General features: G+C 34.1%; 1 protein-coding gene across 1 annotated transcript; it reads right to left on the bottom strand.

Annotated features, from left to right (window-relative positions):
- Positions 1-13,880: 13,880 nt before the first annotated feature.
- Positions 13,881-18,406, bottom strand: LOC139872364 (histidine-containing phosphotransfer protein 1-like). The gene is made up of 7 exons (XM_071860224.1): positions 18,194-18,406; positions 16,933-17,057; positions 16,601-16,731; positions 16,415-16,483; positions 16,181-16,252; positions 14,215-14,287; positions 13,881-14,122 (listed from the first exon to the last, which is right to left on the bottom strand). Exons 2-7 carry the CDS (start codon positions 16,993-16,995, stop codon positions 14,072-14,074), a joined length of 459 nt encoding a protein of 152 aa, XP_071716325.1. The 5' UTR covers positions 16,996-17,057; positions 18,194-18,406; the 3' UTR covers positions 13,881-14,071.
- Between the last annotated feature and the right edge of the window lie 2,385 nt (positions 18,407-20,791).

Genomic DNA, 20,791 nt, shown 5'->3' with positions numbered 1-20,791 from the left:
TTCAGCCGTAAAAAAAATATTAAAACATGACACTTATAATGAGACTGAGTGAAAAATTATTTAGTAATAGGTGTATAGAATATATGTTTCTCCCTAATGTATTAATTCTTCAATCTACATGAGAAGTATTCTTCTCAAAAGTGTCCCATATCATCATCATCATGTATCATTTTTCTTCATTTGACATGTTAAATTGGTAGCAAGATGTAAGTTGTCGCGACATAACTCTACATGGACGATAATATATTTAAAACCTTTACAAAAAAGGTGATTTAGCGATAAAGATGGAATGTTTGGATGACCCTTTAATAAATTTTTTTTTTTTTCGTTTTTTGAAAAAACTTTGTTCACGAACATTATAGATGAGATGAAAATATAAACATTTAGTAGAGACACTTTGTGATAAATGTTTTTATTTTGGCGGGAAAACTGTGATGCCCCGTACAAAACCATCGTGTACGAATCATCAACAACAGGATCATTACAACGCCAAATACTATATGCTGTCTCAAAATAAGTTTGCATTCATGAATATAGGTGACGTCTTAACCAAAGTCAAATGTTTAACAACCAAAAGTATGCTTCTATGAATGGAAGCAAGTAATAATAGTACGTGACCCAATGGTCGTTACAAATCATAGTTCAAAAGTAATAAAGTTTGAATGCAAGATAAAATGTTTCATGCAGAGACATCTCTAGTAAGCACAGCGGGAGTCTACAAGGCATGACTAGTACAGCGGAAGCAAGCAAACCTTAAGCACCTGAGAAAAACATGTTTAAAAACGTCAACACAAAGGTTGGTGAGCTATAGTTTAAGTATAACAGTAATGTAATGTAGGCCACGAGATTTCAGTGCTGCAACAACGTTTCAAAACAGTATGTTAAAGTATATGTTTAACCGTGGGCACTTGGTAACTAACTTAACGTTCATCACCCCCTAAAAGTATACTTGGCGAGTGCTTATGTTTACGAAGTATTAAACACCCGTTAAATGCTAGCGCTACTGGCCCGAGTGGGGATGTCAAACCCTATGGATCCATATCTAAGATTCGCGTTCACCGGTTCAAAGACCAATGACTAAACGTTACCGAGCTAAGGGGAAAGTTTATGCCGTTGTATAACCCACACATATATAAAGTTTAAGTACTCGTGCCTAGTATGTAAAACGTAAAATGCGCATGTATTCTCAGTTCCCAAAATAGTTAAAGTAAAAAGGGATGCTATAACTCACAGTGGAAAGTAGTAAAGTCGGTACGGGATAGGTAAGCAAGTATGTTTGTCCGAAAAGGTCCTCAACCTAATTCAAAAGTTAATAAGTCAGTAAATCGTTCCAAAGGTTTAAATGTATGTAAATTAGGGCTTAAGTATCATCATCATTCATCATTAAACAAAAAGTGTAAAGTAAGTTTTAAGTCAAGACTAGGGTTTGAAATAAAGGCTGACTTCGTTCAGTCGCCACGACCTCTATACAAAATGAAATAAGGTGAGACCAGTGGTCATGGCTCCGTATATGAGTCCCCTAGGTACTGACCAATTTCCAAAACCAAACTCGTCTTCGTTTGACCGTGGTGACGGTTTAAGTGCGAGTAGGTCAGAAATTTCAGCACAACGTTAATAGGGTGTAGTGACTTTCGGGAGGCCATAGATCCTAAACCGTAACTCGGATTAAGACAAGGTCTAAGAGGAAAATCATCTACTCGAACCGAACTAACTGAAAATCAACTTTACAGTAGCCCAGGTTGTAACGACCCTACCAAAACCGTTATTGACGGCGCCGTTAACTTAGGTCCCGTTGCGTGGTCGTAGTCCCTATATGAGACTCGTTTGACCAAAATTATGTCGCATTCATTTGAAAGGTGCAAGACTTGCAAGTTTAGTTTACAAAACCGTTCGACAACAAGTCTAAGTTTACAAAAGTCATAAAGTATGAATGAAATAACTTGCGACATAATTAGTTTAAAAAATACAGTTGCTATAAATAGCGTAAGTATGTAAACAATATGTTTGAATCCAAAGGTACTATCACTAGCGTATGTATGTATGTATCTTGACTCCAAGCAAATGATCAGAGTGTATGCATGTATGCTTGACCCCAAGCAAGTATGAGTGAACGCGGAAGCATATATCAAATAGCCAAGTATGAACCTGAGAAACATATAGAAAACTGTCAACGAAAAACGTTGGTGAAATCATAGGTGTTTGTAAACGTTGTTTTTGAACCACAAGATTTTGTATTTCCATAACGTTGATTATCAAAATCGTTTGCATTCCAAAAGTATTGTTCGCGAGCACCCAATTATCAAGACTTAACGTTTCCTTCCATAGAACCCCATCACAATAGTGTTAGAACATACACTGTTTCTCGAAAATATATTTCATCCGTAGACGGTAGCGAACCGTCCGTAATGAGGGTTTGTCAAACCCGTATGGCCACACAATATAAGTTCTCGCTTACACCCTGCAAGTGTAACTAATGATAATCGAATTGAGGATTTTTGTTCTAACTCGCTGTGGAATGTTTGTTTTCCTTGTACTTGTGTTCAAAGTATAAAAGTAAGTAGTACAAAATGTAACAAAGTATATGTTTCTCAGCCCACAATTTAAAAGTATAAAAAGTTGTTGAAAAGGTGGGACTATGATCTCACCTCGAGTGCACGAGTATAAAGGTACTTCACAAAGTAAACGTGTGCATGAAAGTTGCTTAGCCTTGACCTAAACAATTAAGTTATATCAATTAACCGTTACGACACAAGGTCGGGCGAAATGTGTCCAATTAGTCCTATGGCTCGTTACGACTCGATTAGTATAGCATGTGAATCATGTTGTCAAGTTTCATGCAAGAATCACGTATAAAAGCATGTTAGAATGATTGTATAAAAGTTTGGTTAAGTTTGACTAAAAGTCAAACTTGGTCAAAGTCAACGAAAAAGTCAACATGTTCGGGTCGGGCCCCGGACTATTTTTCTATGCTAATTATTCATATACAAGTATATTAAAACAAGTTTCATGTGAATCGGAGGTCGATAGCTAGTCAAACATTTCGCGTGAAAAGTGACAAAGTGAGCAGAATCTGGCCAGACCCATTTGCGCGCCGCGCGGGGTGAGGTGCGCGCCGCGCACCATGCTGTTCAGCTATTTTCTGCAGTTTTCAACTTATGCACGAATCCAACTTCAAAAATTCCTAACTCACAAACCGCAAATCTCCTAAACATGTATCTTATATCGTTGGAAAGGTATTTTTACAAGGAATACAACTAAACACAATTCATCAATCACAAACATCATTTACAATAGCCGAAATCTCATCAAGTGATCAATAAAAGTCCATTTTCAAAGTTTCAAGTTCGTAAAACGTATTTTATGATTCGGGAATCCAATTTACACATACGATATGCCGTTCCGAAGGTAATTAAGCATACAATGTGTCTAAATACTTACTAACAACATTAACAAGCATTCAACGCAACAAAAGTTCATTTCTAAGTCTATCAAACCCTAACCAAAATTCACAAAAATCAATAATCATGTGTTTGAAGTTTTCTTAATCAACCTACGCATCAAAACGAAGCTAGTGATACTAGTAACACAATTAAAACATGAACTTTAACAATCAAACAACATTTAATCTTCCAAAATGCAAGATTAAGCAAACCCATTTCAAATGTTCAAACTAGTTACTCAAAACAACAAATCGAGCAAGTAAATCATATATTCATGCTAGACACGAGCCATAGACACTAACTAACACCATTTCAAATCAAAAACACGAATTTAGAGAAATCTAGAGTTTTAGAAATGTTACCCAAACGAGATGAAGTTGGTATCAAATTGTAGAGGATGAAGAGAGGATTCCAAATATGTAATTTGTTTTGTTGTAAGCCTCCTAGATCGAATTTAGATGATGAATGATTGAATTGGGTGTTTGTGTGTGTGTTTTTGCTAGAGAGAAAGAGAGAGAGAGATGCAGGTGATTGAATGGTGGTGATTGGGGTGGACTAGTTGACCTAGTCAACTAGTTTGCCCCGTATCAATTTTAGTCCCTCGAGTTTAGAAGCGGGTGCGGGATTTTACCGAACGGATATTTTGAAAAAACGCTCGAGTAAACGAGTGATGTAAAAATTAAATAGCGGGAATATAATGAACGTTACTCACGGAAACTATTAATTTAAATACGAAAGATTATGTTTTAAAAAAAAAGACGGTGTTAAAATTAAATTTAACGGAAAAACGCGGGATGTTACATTATCCACACCTCAAAAGAAATTTCGTCCCGAAATTTAGTTGGAAGTAGTAGTTGTTGCTTCTTCTTCGAAACCTTGCGTTGCAAATTCTACGAATGAGAGAGTAGTACGTCCTAGGGTATTTCAACGAACTTGACGGTCCGGATCATATGTTGTTTTAAGATTTGGCTTCACGATTTATGGTTTCAACCGGTCCTCCTAGGAAGTGAGGTTTATCGTCGATAGTGAGTTCATCAAAGAAGATAACAAGTTCTCGTTTCGCAAAACACGTCTTTGAGTTGATACATCGAATGTAGGATAAACGGAGACCCAAAATGAGTCGGAAAAATCTAAACGGCTAGCGACGGGTCCAAAACACCCCAAGAATTTAAAGGATCGAAATATAGCGGATTTAGCTTCCTACGTTTCCCGAAACGGATTGCACCCTTCCAAGGTGCGACTCTTAACGTGACGCGGTTTCCCACGTGGAATTTGAAATGTTTACGTCTAACATCGGCGTAGCTCATGGTGATTACGAGTCGCGTAGGGTTTTACCTGAATATGAATAAATTTTCTCGGTTGCTCATGAATAACCTCGGCCCCGGTGAATTGATCATCGTTTACTTGGTTCGACAAAGGAGAATGACGTTTCCGGTCACATGTGGTTTCAAAAGGAGTGACGTTAAAACTCGAATGAAAATCATTGTAGTACGAGGATTCGGTTAAAGGAAAATACTTTTCTCAAGTAAATTTGAAGTTGGTAATACAAATTCGTATTATGGTTTTCAAGACTTAAATCGTATGTTTGTTCGGTCCGTCGGGTTGTGGATGGTACGCGGTACTCATGTCTAAACGCGGTCCCGAGGCTTTTTGTAAGGTACTCCAAAATCTAGAAGTGAAACGAGGATCTCGATCCGAAACGGGGTACATTTATGTAAGGTATATTGAACAAGTTTGCTAGGAATTGGAAACGTTAGCTAGGACAAGTTTCTCAAGAAATTCGCGTCGCGGAAGATTTATCGGTTTCCAAAAACGTTCGTCGGGGCAAGTTCTTATCGGGTTTTGAAAACGATTGTTAGGACTATCCACCCTCGCGGCGAATACTTGTATGACGTGAAGAGTCGCTCTCCATTGAGAATTTAGAATAAGGACCTCCTGAACCGGAAGTACGAGGGTGATGCAAGAGAAGTTTCCGCCCCGATGTGAGCATAACGAGTAAATTGTAGTTAGTCAATAAGACTGCGCGAGGACGAGCTAGTATACCCGTGCGACATACGGTTGAAGTCGAATGGAATCGGTAATTCATTCGGAAGCATAAATATAGTTCGACAAAAGTCGAAGGTGTGTCCGCGGTATGGTTGTTAACAATATTCTCGGAGTTTTCGGATGTCCAAACATGAAAGGATGAAGTTATGTACATGGCACATGGTGGTGTTTAGGTTGATCGAGTCTAACCACCATCACGTGTCACTAGAACTTTGGTATGCCTTACCGTAATATAACTACGTTGATCGAGTGTAGTTATATTACGCTAACTCATACTTCCATTCCCACATCACTCCATAGTTTCAAGTTCGTGTCATCGCGAAAATCTAAAATGAGCAAAATGTAACGACGTTTCAAACGTGACTCGTATTAAATCGAAAGAGTTTCTACAACTCTAAAGAAGCGTTTCCCCGTGGGAAGTGTATAAATGATTGTTCACGTCAAATCGGTTCGATTCAAACAATAATGTATTTAGGTACGAAAAGAGTAACGAGTCATGATAACGAGTAGTACGCAACCGTAGCGATAAACAGTGATGACGATACTCATCTAGAGTAGTGACGGTGACTTTACAATACTTATGAATAGTAAGATGAGACGGGGTGAATAACAACCATGGAGTCAGAGTTCCCGAACCAAGGTGGCAGAATACGAGCTCGTATGATGAAGGTTGGGTACCATTAAAAATTCGTCCTAAGAATGATTCAAGTATAATGCACAAGTAGTCAAGTAAGTGCTATCTATAGCAAATGTATGTCAGAATGCAATGGCTAACTATCCGGTTGTAGTCTAGACTCACTAATGCGTCCTAACGACTCTGTCAGACACACTAATGCACGCCCTAGTTCCCTACAACCAATGCTCTGATACCACTTGTAACGACCCTACCAAAACCGTTATTGACGGCGCCGTTAACTTAGGTCCCGTTGCGTGGTCGTAGTCCCTATATGAGACTCGTTTGACCAAAATTATGTCGCATTCATTTGAAAGGTGCAAGACTTGCAAGTTTAGTTTACAAAACCGTTCGACAACAAGTCTAAGTTTACAAAAGTCATAAAGTATGAATGAAATAACTTGCGACATAATTAGTTTAAAAAATACAGTTGCTATAAATAGCGTAAGTATGTAAACAATATGTTTGAATCCAAAGGTACTATCACTAGCGTATGTATGTATGTATCTTGACTCCAAGCAAATGATCAGAGTGTATGCATGTATGCTTGACCCCAAGCAAGTATGAGTGAACGCGGAAGCATATATCAAATAGCCAAGTATGAACCTGAGAAACATATAGAAAACTGTCAACGAAAAACGTTGGTGAAATCATAGGTGTTTGTAAACGTTGTTTTTGAACCACAAGATTTTGTATTTCCATAACGTTGATTATCAAAATCGTTTGCATTCCAAAAGTATTGTTCGCGAGCACCCAATTATCAAGACTTAACGTTTCCTTCCATAGAACCCCATCACAATAGTGTTAGAACATACACTGTTTCTCGAAAATATATTTCATCCGTAGACGGTAGCGAACCGTCCGTAATGAGGGTTTGTCAAACCCGTATGGCCACACAATATAAGTTCTCGCTTACACCCTGCAAGTGTAACTAATGATAATCGAATTGAGGATTTTTGTTCTAACTCGCTGTGGAATGTTTGTTTTCCTTGTACTTGTGTTCAAAGTATAAAAGTAAGTAGTACAAAATGTAACAAAGTATATGTTTCTCAGCCCACAATTTAAAAGTATAAAAAGTTGTTGAAAAGGTGGGACTATGATCTCACCTCGAGTGCACGAGTATAAAGGTACTTCACAAAGTAAACGTGTGCATGAAAGTTGCTTAGCCTTGACCTAAACAATTAAGTTATATCAATTAACCGTTACGACACAAGGTCGGGCGAAATGTGTCCAATTAGTCCTATGGCTCGTTACGACTCGATTAGTATAGCATGTGAATCATGTTGTCAAGTTTCATGCAAGAATCACGTATAAAAGCATGTTAGAATGATTGTATAAAAGTTTGGTTAAGTTTGACTAAAAGTCAAACTTGGTCAAAGTCAACGAAAAAGTCAACATGTTCGGGTCGGGCCCCGGACTATTTTTCTATGCTAATTATTCATATACAAGTATATTAAAACAAGTTTCATGTGAATCAGAGGTCGATAGCTAGTCAAACATTTCGCGTGAAAAGTGACAAAGTGAGCAGAATCTGGCCAGACCCATTTGCGCGCCGCGCGGGGTGAGGTGCGCGCCGCGCACCATGCTGTTCAGCTATTTTCTGCAGTTTTCAACTTATGCACGAATCCAACTTCAAAAATTCCTAACTCACAAACCGCAAATCTCCTAAACATGTATCTTATATCGTTGGAAAGGTATTTTTACAAGGAATACAACTAAACACAATTCATCAATCACAAACATCATTTACAATAGCCGAAATCTCATCAAGTGATCAATAAAAGTCCATTTTCAAAGTTTCAAGTTCGTAAAACGTATTTTATGATTCGGGAATCCAATTTACACATACGATATGCCGTTCCGAAGGTAATTAAGCATACAATGTGTCTAAACACTTACTAACAACATTAACAAGCATTCAACGCAACAAAAGTTCATTTCTAAGTCTATCAAACCCTAACCAAAATTCACAAAAATCAATAATCATGTGTTTGAAGTTTTCTTAATCAACCTACGCATCAAAACGAAGCTAGTGATACTAGTAACACAATTAAAACATGAACTTTAACAATCAAACAACATTTAATCTTCCAAAATGCAAGATTAAGCAAACCCATTTCAAATGTTCAAACTAGTTACTCAAAACAACAAATCGAGCAAGTAAATCATATATTCATGCTAGACACGAGCCATAGACACTAACTAACACCATTTCAAATCAAAAACACGAATTTAGAGAAATCTAGAGTTTTAGAAATGTTACCCAAACGAGATGAAGTTGGTATCAAATTGTAGAGGATGAAGAGAGGATTCCAAATATGTAATTTGTTTTGTTGTAAGCCTCCTAGATCGAATTTAGATGATGAATGATTGAATTGGGTGTTTGTGTGTGTGTTCTTGCTAGAGAGAAAGAGAGAGAGAGATGGAGGTGATTGAATGGTGGTGATTGGGGTGGACTAGTTGACCTAGTCAACTAGTTTGCCCCGTGTCAATTTTAGTCCCTCGAGTTTAGAAGCGGGTGCGGGATTTTACCGAACGGATATTTTGAAAAAACGCTCGAGTAAACGAGTGATGTAAAAATTAAATAGCGGGAATATAATGAACGTTACTCACGGAAACTATTAATTTAAATACGAAAGATTATGTTTTAAAAAAAAAAGACGGTGTTAAAATTAAATTTAACGGAAAAACGCGGGATGTTACACAGGTAGTCTGATCAGTTCCATAAACAGTAGCTAAAGGTGTTCCGGTGGGTTCTTGGTGCTTGATGCTCATCACGGTTCTCATCCTTGATGCGTATAGCTTCAAGTGTACAACTCGCTGATGGGTTTGCATCATCTTAACCAAGGTTTAACCATCATAACACTAGTTTAAGTCTAAGATAAGTTGCACAACTCACTTAAGAGTTGTATGTAGTTTGATGAACCAAAATTACATCAAGATCTTAGATCCGACACATACATGAGTTACAAAAGTAATATTAAGCTACAAACTTGAAAGTAAACTAACTAATCAAGATCTTAAGTTGTAGAACATAGTTCTTAGTTAGATCTTGAAGATCCTAGACCCAAAAGTCTAGATCTAAAGTTCTTGAGTTAAATCCTAAGTTATAAGACATGAATCTTTACTTTAATGAAACCATAAGTTATGAAACTTAGATTTTCATCTTGTAAAGTGTATGTAAGCTCATAAGCTCTTGTTTATAACAAATTAAGTAGACCATAAGCTATAGAAACTTAGATCTTTCATAAGTATATGAAGTTATAACTAGAAAGTTATACTTCTATGTTCTTGAACTTATAAAGTTAACTTTTAGTTTCAAGAAATATGAGATCAAGATTAACTAGTAATACTTGACCAAATTAGCAACATCACAACTTTAAAGTACATAAAATGAAGAAATAAGTTAAATCTACAAGTAACAAGTTCATGGTTGTTCATACTTTAAAAATTCAAGCCAAGGTTTTGATCTTTAAGAAAGTAAACCTTAAGTTTACAAACATGAATACAAGTATGGTTTTTACAACTCATGAACTTTAAATCTTTTAAACATTAAGTGTAGAACCATAACTAGAAATTTTAGATTCTTGTATGTTCTTGTATGTACAAGATGATATGAAGAACAAACTAGAGAGTTTGATTCTTACAACTAGTAAAGAAACAACAACAACTACAAGTCATTAAACAATAACAAGGAACAAGTATCAAAACAAACAAATGATGATGATATGTATGTATATATTTTGGTTTTTAGACAAGAAAAAGAAGAGAAAAGAAGCCTTGTTACTTACAATATTAGAGAGAAAAATAAGAGAAAGTAAAGTAGTAAAATGAAGTGTGTGAAATAAAATGAGATACAAGTGAATAAGTAATCTAAAAAAAATTTGAACTCTCCCTCCCATGTGTCTTGGCCGACGGTTTTCAACAAAAAAAAGGAAGGAATCATTTGCTCTTTCAAACATGGGGAGAAGGTGATAGCTAGAAGTGGTATTAAAGTAAGATAGCATGGGAAAGATGGTGTAAGTATCTTGTAACTAGTCTCTTTACTTCACTAACTAGTATAGTTTCCTCTTAAAGTAATACTTGCATAATAAATGGGCTAATTAGTCCATTAAGTGTGTAGGGTGGGCTTCTAAGTCCATGTACATTTATAAAGCCCAAGTATGTAAGTAAGTAACAATTAAATAAACAAAGCCCAAGTAATTAACTAGTAACCTTAGTTTATCAAAAATGATTAATAAAAATTAATCATGAATGCAAATAATATTCGAAAATATTATTCGTGAAAAGTACGTGTGTCACAAAGACGAGTCGGGCCATGAAAAATCAAATACGGTAACAAGTAAATGTATATAAATACATTTATTAAAGCGTGAGTATTAATAATAAATATTAATAAATAAACGTTGGAAAATTCCGGGTTGTTACAAAAACGCTCGAAGAAGTAATATATAACAATTATTGTGTTTTTCGAGCGTGTGTTGAGGTTTTAGCTATTGGGGTTTAGATATTAGGGTTTATAGGGTTTAGATATTAGGGTTTAGAAATTTAGGGTTTATGGTTTAGATTTAGGGTTTAGATTTAGGATTTAGACTGAGTTTTTAACACGAACGGTTTAGAGTTTAGGGTTTAGGGTTTAGGGTTTGGTGTTTTGGGTTTATGGAATAAATCCAAAACACCAAACCCTAAACCCTAAACCCTAAACTCTAAATCGGGCTAAATTTTACTTCACAAAACATGAAGAAAAAAAAACGTTCATATTCTTCACGAACAATATTATCTTGAATGTTATTTTTGTCGATCGTTTTCCCGCCTAAATAATAACATTCATCACGAAGTGTCTCTTCTAAATGTTCATATTTTCGTGTGATCTTGATGCCGGAAAAAAAAATTACAAAAAAAAAAAAAAAATTATTTTGCCTCCCCCCGCTTCCCCCCGATTGGTTACTTCCCCATTGATCCTGCCCCTATATATATATATATATATATATATATATATATATATATATATATATATATACACACACACACACTAGGTTTTTGAGCCCGTGCGTTGCACGGATGTGTAAAAAATCGTGGAAAAAATGTAATTTGCACTTTATATTGGTATGTAAATAGCGATACTAAAAAAATGAGAAAAATATAAGAATTATATAAGAGCCCGTGGTGTTGACAAATTTAAAAATTTTTTTTTTTTTTTTTTTTTTTGAGTTTAAGAGTCTGTGGTGTTGAAAAAGTTTAAAAATTCCGTTTGAGTTTAAGAGTCTGTGGTGTTGACGAACTTTAGAAGTTCTTTTGAGCTTAAAAGCCCGAGATGTTAACAAATTTTAAAAGTGATTTTCGGTGGTGTTAGTAACTTACTGTCTACAATTTTTTTCTCACAATATATCTTTTTAATATATAAATTATATACTACGTAATATTTAGAGTACAATGAAAATTTTTCATGAAACGTAACATCAGTAAAGTATAAGTTATAATATTTTAGAATTATTATATACAATTATTTTTTATTATAATATAAACGATAAATGATTTTGTTACAGATTACAGAAATAAATTTAACTCTTAATCTTTTATCATTCCACAAATGTACCCTTAAAATACCCTTAAAATGTGTGGGAATTGGCTGAAACAGACTCCTTCTCAGTTAATAATACAAGAGCATTCATTGATAATGTGATGTTACCTGCTGCGGAACCAAGTTTTGCATGGACTAAAGAGCTACCGCGCAAGATAAATATTTTTATTTTGGAGGATGACTCGAGATAGATTACCGACCCGCCAAAATTTATCTCGTCGATGCTTGGAAATTGAACATATTAATTGTGTTTCAGGGTGCAATAGGATTGAGTCAATTCACCATGTTCTATTTGATTATGAAGTAGCTAAAGAAATCTGGAGAAGATTGTATCGTTGGATTGACATTGATATTCCGTTTTTCATGGAGTGGTCAGAGTTCATGGTTTGGTTCGAAGGATGGAGAGCTACGTTAGTTACAAAAGTTAGATTGTTTGTGATCTTCGCGTCTACGGCTTGGCATCTATGGAGATACAGGAATGGCGTTTTATTTAACCCGAGGGCTTTGAAGAAAAACGTCCTATTTGATTAGATTTGTATGTTTTCCTATAGTTGGTTAAATTCTAGAGGCAAATTATTTGTAAATTGGAACTCATGGCAACAAAAGCCATTGTAATCTTTTTGGCTCCCTAGCTGCTCGCTAGGTTGTCGTTTTCTAATAAATTTGTGGCTGTTCCAAAAAAAAAAAAATAGTCTACGATATTTTATTTTAGTATGGATATATATGTGAAAGCATCCATCCATTTAGATGCATATATAAACATACCCATCAACCTTTAGTATTTGGAAAGTGATATGTACACACTGCACTTTATGTACACAACTATGGTGCTTTATAGTGTTGTACAGTACAACACTGTAAAGCATCATGATTGTGTACATATCATCACCCTTGATATATGGAAGTAAATATATATGTATCTTAAATATGCATCCTCACATACGTAACTTGGAAGATCCGTATATATGGACGTAAACACTTAGATGCATCTAAATAATGTTGATTTTTTAAAATTATTTGCCATTAATTAATTCATTCCGTAATTAATTTGCCATTAATTAATTTGTAATTAATTTAATAATATATAATATATATAATATAAATATATAGATACAAACATTCTAAAATAACTTTCAACTACAATTCACAAAAAACTTTTGGTTTATATATATACTAGTGGAATGACCCGTGAAACCACGGGTTTGTTTAAACGAAACAGTTTAATGATATGTTTTAGGTATTAAGTGATGGTAAATGTTAAAGTTATTTAGTTTAATGACCTGTGGAACCACATAGTCCGACTAAGAAACTCGTCAGCTGAACATTTAATCAAACACCTAAAATGCATATTAAACAATTCTTATCCACTCATAAGAGATAATACTGGTTGTCATTTTATTTTAAAAGTGTAAATTAAAAATATAAATATAAAATTGGTTTCCTTCTGCCTAACTTTTACACCTTTTCATACTCAATTAAAAATAATTAATTACAATAATTTAAAATTATTTAATTTTAATAATTAAAATAATTATTAATAAGATTTAATAATAATAATTAATTAATAAAATTTAATTTTAATTCAAAATTATTTAAATTAATTACATCACCCACCATGCTTAGATTTTTTTCTTTTTCTTTTTGATTTTTTCTTAACAAAGGAATTAGCCTAATTATGACATCATCATTTTAGCAATATAATAGAAACTATATATATATATATATATATATATATATATATATATATATATATATATATATATATATATATATATATATATATATATATATATATACATATATATATATATATATATATATATATATATATATATATATATAATTATATTTATTTAAGTTTTTGTTACGACATTAAGGTGCATAAAAGTTTTGTACTATCTCACAACATTTTCCCATCAAAAAAATAATCCAATAGATATTATCAAATCCATTTCTTCAATCTGATTAAGGGACTTTAGTTGGCAAAATCCTAATATAAGTAACCCTCAAGGCCAGGCCATCATGAAAGACGTGAATCGTCTTAACCGTAAACCAAGAACGTGATTCTTGAATCTAAGACTTCGAGATAGCCTTGACGGGCAAAAAGTTGTTAACAAAAGTCCTACGAAATTTTTGGCTGTTGCATGAATATATATAAGCTGGATAATGATCATACACAGTGTAATCAAGATTTCAAATAATATAAACATGCAACGGTAGTAAAGTTAATACCAAAGTCTTAAGTATATAGTAGAATTCAACGGTAGTAAAGTTATTCACATAATCTAAACTCGATAGGTTACCATAAGAAACCAACCAGTTAGTTAAAACCTATTCCATGATAGGAATCGATCCGCCTGCTTGCAAGATTTGTTGCTCCAACTGCATCATATGCAAGGGTAAATATGTCAATTAGATTTAAGCAACCGCGAAAATGTCTTTCACGTGTATTGGTAGTATAATAGAATATTTACCCTGAACAAGGCTTCGAGTTTGCTCCTAACAAGAATGTATTCGTGTTTCACTTGCTGCAGACACTGCAAACACCTGCAGCAACCACACGCCATCAATTATAAGTGATTTACAATTAATTATATATAATTGTTACAAGAAAAATGATACAAGGGTACCAAGTTAGTGTAAAGTTGATATAAAGAAAACAGAAAATTAAATGACTAATTTTGTTTTGAATTAATCAGTTGTAGTTGTTGACAGTCGATGACTTCACTATCAACCCTCGAATAAGCTTAAAGTAATGGCTAACTAATATCTCCTACCGTGATTTTTAGTTGAAACCTTACTGCCCTACTTCTCTTGTTGTTAACATTCGAAGACTTACTATACTATCGACCTTCATTATGCCCCGGTGTTGCAAAACTCGAACTTACTCGACGAGTACTCGACTTTTCAAGTCGGTCAAACTCGGCCAAAACTCAGGATTACTCGAAAAATCGGTCAAAACTCGGAAAATCGGTCAAGATCGGTCAAATCGTTCAAAGTCAAACTTGGTCAACATCCGAGTACTCTCCTCCGAGTTGCCGACTACTCCTAAAAAGTCCCGACCGAGTAGCGACTCTGGCAACCTTTAACTACTCTACTTCTCTTGTTACTACAAGTACTTAAAAGCAACAAGGCTGACCATCAAAGTCAAGTAACAAAAAATAACACATAAAGAAAAGGTGTAGGATTCTAGGATCATTAGCTTCGTAGATCAAAGAAACTCATGCAGCATAAAAACTATCCGCTCGAGTATCTCAAATAAGACAATAATGAGTAACTCAGAAAATCAGCAACCAAGTATACAATTATTATTATTTTGAGTCCGAGGGTAACTTAGAGTTTTGACTATTGACAATCAACAATGCATCTCCTGAGTCTTAGTGATAATAGCCTAATAGGCCGCGTACATCCAAGGGTAACTTAGACATTTGATTATTGGCAATCAACAATGCATCTCCTGAGTCTTAGCAATAATAGCCTCTAATAGGCCTCGTACATCTGAGTAAATATTTCCCCCTTTCCCGGGTAGCCTGAACATGTAAAACTTTATACGTTTACCTAACGTTATCTCATTGATAAAGCAACAGCCAAAACATATATATACACTACCCAAAGTTCCTTTGTATCTCCACAACTAAGCCTACTGCCTACATAATCTAAACCAATTGTCTTGTTGTGGATATTAAGATACAAAGGAAAGGGAGATATTCTCCACTTGGAAAATGCTTATTTAGCCCCAAATCCTCAACTCCTTTAATCCGTTTCCTTATTTGCATTCTCCTATATAATGTAACCATAGCCTGTTGTAATTACATGCACAAAAATAATAAGATAAATTCTCTAGTTTGCGCCCTTGGACTAAACCCTTCTCCATGCAATTGGAGATGGGATATAACCACGTTAAATCCTTGTGTCGTTTACGTTTTATTTAACGTTTCGCTTATTCTATCCTTTTGTTATTACGGGTTATGATTAAGATTAATCACCGGTCTCGTTTGGGATCCGCAGAACTCCCAACAACTTCAATGCACATTTTAAAAGTATGTGCCCCAAATCATGAATTATTTGGGTCATAAAGCGATGAAAATTGAATTATGAGTTCTGCCTAACCAAGTTCTGACTAAAACTTGCAAGATCTTTTGATTTTCTTTTTCATCCATTATAACATCAGCTAGTCGATTAAACTTGTTATCAAATGCTACCTGCCTACCTGGTATTTATAGAAATCAAACCATAACATGACTTTCAATGGTGATGAGACTAAGTTGATTAGTGTTACAAAAGTACCACAGTGTTGTGGGACGGGCGTAGGCATACCTATTTCTTTTTTTATAAAATCAAGTTTTATGCCCGCTCTACAAAGTCCAAACCTTTCTCCTTTTGTTACAGGGGTAAATCAGGAAATGTACTATTAGGCCAATAAAATAAGTAGTAACTTACCCTTGAAGGTTTTTCTCCTCACAGAACTTTCTGAAGTGAACACACATGTTCGTGACTCGCAGTGCTCCTATGCTGTAGGGAAAAAAAAAAAGAAAAAAAAAAAAAAAAAAACCAACAGTATGTTAACAAATTCGCAGTCTTGCTTATATTTTATATATTTTGTGCATAAAAATTCATATACAATTGATATCTTTGGTCAAAATGGAATCTGATCACTATTTGTAAATAATATACCTGGAGCTGCTACCCTTGAACTGATGAACATGAGAATCAATGTCTTTATAATCCACCGTCTTTTGTTGACTTTTTGGTCAGAGGTCAACACAAAGATCACAATAAGTAACAGATCACAATTAACTAAAAAAAAGAAAAATAAATAAATAAATAAATAAATAACTGATGTGAATCAAATAAGCTTACAGAGCAGTGGCCAAATTGTTAAGAAGCTTTTCTGAGTCTTCGAAAAACAGGGACACCACTTCAACCACAAAATCAGGGTTACTCTCATCTTGCAGTTTCTGAAGTTGCGTAAATTGATCATCCAGGTATCCCTACAGCATCCAAAAATCAACACAATAATTATAATTATTATAAGTTAATAAAAATAAAAATAGTAGTGTTCATAATCCGAGCTCCCACTATTCCAATTTATCACAACAAGCATGAAAAAAATGGGAAAATTTTTCAAGGTTCTTTCATTATATGTATGTATGTGTACGTGTGTATATGTATATATATGAAACGCTACAAACCTCTTTATACAGAGATGTGGTGTACTCAATAAATTGTCTTTGCAACTGAGTGACTGCAGCCATGGTTTGTTGCTTTTCTTGAAGAGTGCTATTTACAATTTATCGTACTTGAAATGAGTGCTTATCTGCAAAATAAGCAATCTTGTTGGTCCATTTTGTATATAGACATAACATACACGCATGCATACATTTATATGTATAAAACACAAATGTGAGAACTTAATGATTGAAGACATGAGTATGAACTTACTAAATTGAGAGAACAAAATAAAAACTCATATATCGTCTTCCTTGCATATACATATATACATATGAATATATGATATATTATGTAAGTATATGTATATAGTGTATATAAAAAGCAACGAGAAGGTGAAAACTTAATGGGAAAAAATAATACTCGTAGTAGAGAAAAATATTCCCAACTAATATATCGTACAAATTTCCAAAATATTATTTTTTTTTTTTTTTTTTTTTTTTTTTTTTTTTTTTTTTTTTTTTTTGGTTGTTGCCAAAAATGACACAAGAACTTGACTGTTCCACATGATCACATTCTGCAATTTCCTTTTATCTTATACCCACCATTGATTTATGGTGGGTCACCAAAACCACATTTAATGACTTTTACCATTTTGAAGTATTATATGATTCCAAATCTATTAACTAATTGTTTTTCATTTAATTACAATATCATAGCTATGATCGAATCTGATCATGATAATCTTAATAAATTGATCCAAAAGGAATTCTTTACACCTAAAGCTTCATCCCTAATTTATGTGGATGTACAAAAAAACAATACTTTAAGCAAAAATTTGAAGAAATTTGGTTATAAAGCTAACATCAAAATTTTCATATTTGAACTAAACTATTAAAACGTAACATTGTAACAAATATCATCAAGTCATAAAATATTTGTAGTTGAAATATCTTTTCAAGGGCCCTAAACATTGTTCTTAGCCTTCAAAGCCAGAAATTTATAACACTAGCTTTATACTTTTAAAATAGATTTTAGAGTAATAAAAAATACTTAATTTGACTAACAGCTCAACAACTAATAAAAGAGATTTTAAACAACGTAATAAGTAGCATTTCTGCATTACTCAACAACAAAAAGATCCTAAATTTCAGTATAACTAAATAAACCCACAAATTTAAACAACGAAGTAATAAGTAGATCTTAAAAACTCATAATTTGGGTACACTAAATAAAGTAGATTACAGTATATACACATATGGGTTTAGATATGAAGCAAGTTACCGGCGGTGAAGATGGGGTAGTCAACGTTGACCAAGAACAAAAGCTAAGAAGAAAATATTGGGAACAGCAAGACAAAAGAGATGAAATGTTTGTTTATGTGAGATTTGATTTGTATGTCTTATGTCTTACATTATAATCGAATAATCAAAGATTCGTTGAATTGGGAAAGAGTTTCTTTTGGGATTGGGTGACACCAATTATTGGCATAACTAGTAAAGATTGTATCTTTGATTTTATTTTGGTATTTAATTATAATTAAATTTAAATTAAATATTAAATAAAATTTTAAGAGAAGCTTATCAAAATAAGCAAATTTCAATCCGGGAGATGATACTCACACACTCAATATTGATCCATACACACTTAATTAACTATTATGTCCTTGCTTACAATAATAGAGGTTCAAATCTCAAGATAAATTTAAGGACATAATTATAAGTTTTATGGTAAAAAGTGTGTATGAATCAAAAACTGATGTGTGAGTATCACCTCCCTTTCAATCCTCTCTAACAAATAAGCATTGTCAGAGGATTTTTATCAAAAACATTTAGCCTAAGCTATAGGCGTAATTAAGCAATTTCAATCCCCTCTCTCACTAATAAACATTGTCATTCGGTTTTACACTAAACAAACATTTCGCTTAAGCTATAGACGTATTAGGCGTAATTCTTTTTAACCAATTAAAATCAAACACGTTTCCAAAATATATCCACCTAGTTTTTTTTCTCAATTTTTTAAAACATTTCGCCTAACCTAACTTTTTAAGCGTATTAGGCGGAATGTGTTTAGACGGGTTAGGTGTATTCATAAAAACCAATTAAAACTTGCCACATGTATTTTCAATTTCCGCCTAACCTATCTTTTTTAGGCGTATTAGGCGGAATGTTTTAATCATTTAGTGGATGATATCCAAATCATCATATTTCCATTGTTATTTTAGTACCTACCATTGCAATTTCGCTTTTAGATTTTGAAATCGGTTGTTGGGTTCAGTCACTAATTGCGTTAATCATCCTTGGTGATAGCTTTTGATAACGATTCCAAAAACAACTTGAAGGGCACTATCAAAGTTTCCCCTCTAGCACTCAAGTCTACCTTACAAAGTTCGGTTTCGGTTGCATAACAAAATTTTACACAATTATACAAATTTTATTCAATCACAAAACAAAATTACACAATATCATGAACTTAAAAAAATGAAATGGAATAGTTAATTATTCACTTCATAGTTCAAAGAGAGAGCTCCTTATAGTGTGGATTCAGTTTCATCAACTTGAGCATCTTTAAATTTTGAATCCCAATCTTAAGTGCCAGTTTGAGAAGACATAGTACTAGCAGAGAAAATACCTAGTAGCCTATAACTCTAGTGAATGAGAAATGGGTTCTTCAACCTTAAATAGCTTTCCAAAACAAGCACACAACATATTTTCGATATATTTGTAATATTCAAAACTCAAAGTATTAGTTTGATATACCAGTTTTCTAATAAAACTACACCAAAACATTTGTTCCCCGTCGTGCTTTCCACATTCTTCCGCTGGAGTTATCTAGCAATGTTTTCTTCAGACGCGTTGCAGTGTCATTCACATGTTCTTCTGTTGTACCAGCATTCACATGATCTTCCTCTTCAATTGAAGTCTCTTCCAAAAATAATTGATCAATGGTATATTCTCAACTAGATTTTCAGTAATTGGGTCAAGTGGTGCTCGTATTGAAGTGATGTCGGTTGTTTTTGCGTTCTTGGTGTTCTTAGAAACGGATGGCACCATATGTTGTTTTCCGTATAGCGGATGAAAGGTACTAGTACATAACTATAACATCCTAGCGTTGAGCGATATGTTGTCGACTGATGTATGCCCTCGGGAAAGAATCTCTGCAGACCCGGAACATGGATGAGAAATCCGTGGGGTGGCCTCAATCAGTCTTTGAACCAAACTGTAATTGGTCCGTATAGTGTTCTGTTGCTAAGCGGTTAAAATTTTAGAGTGAAAAAAGAACTGTGTGAGAGATAAATTGTACATCTCTCTGACTGAAGTTCAGATGTGAAATGTGGTGACCCAGGGGGTCTATTTATAGGCGTAGAATGTCCGAAAATCTCGGGAACACGTGTCAAATGCTGATTAATTCAGTTATGCGATATATCCGAAACCGCCTTTGGCGTGTGCTGACGTGGTTGCGTGCCGCTCACGCGCTTAATCAAAGGGCTTAAGCATAGAAGCTGTCTGCAGGGCTTACGCATGACGTTGGGCGGCCTGACTAAGCGTTGGACGGATAATGATAAAAACTGCCTAAATTGCTATCTTTTATGCTTTTCGATCCTTTCTTTTGTATAAAATTGATGTTTTTATGCGTGTATCCCTTAGGATACACCATTACGGGTATTCTTAGTACAACAATTAAAACGTATCAAATCTAGAAAAATGGAGTTTAGATCGTAAAACAATAATGGAGATATGATGATTTGGATATCATCCACTTAATGTTTAAAAACATTCCACTTAATACACCTAAAAACATTCCACTTAATACATGTGACGAGTTTTAATTGATTTATATGAATACATCTAAACCGCCTAATACGCCTAAAAGATAGCTAGG

The sequence above is a fragment of the Rutidosis leptorrhynchoides genome, chromosome 10 (assembly GCF_046630445.1).
Source record: "Rutidosis leptorrhynchoides isolate AG116_Rl617_1_P2 chromosome 10, CSIRO_AGI_Rlap_v1, whole genome shotgun sequence".
Taxonomy (NCBI): Eukaryota; Viridiplantae; Streptophyta; class Magnoliopsida; order Asterales; family Asteraceae; genus Rutidosis; species Rutidosis leptorrhynchoides.
The sequence above is the reverse complement of the archived record's forward strand: the minus strand, read 5'-3'. Positions and strand labels throughout refer to the sequence as shown.

Excerpts from the sequence above, each read along its gene's own strand:
- LOC139872364 (XM_071860224.1), bottom strand. The coding sequence starts at position 16,995 with ATGGCTGCAGTCACTCAGTTGCAAAGACAATTTATTGAGTACACCACA. Across the intron at positions 16,732-16,932 it reads CCACATCTCTGTATAAAGAG|GGATACCTGGATGATCAATT; the intron begins GTTTGTAGCGTT and ends TGGATGCTGTAG. Across the intron at positions 14,288-16,180 it reads GAGGAGAAAAACCTTCAAGG|GTGTTTGCAGTGTCTGCAGC; the intron begins GTAAGTTACTAC and ends TGGTTGCTGCAG.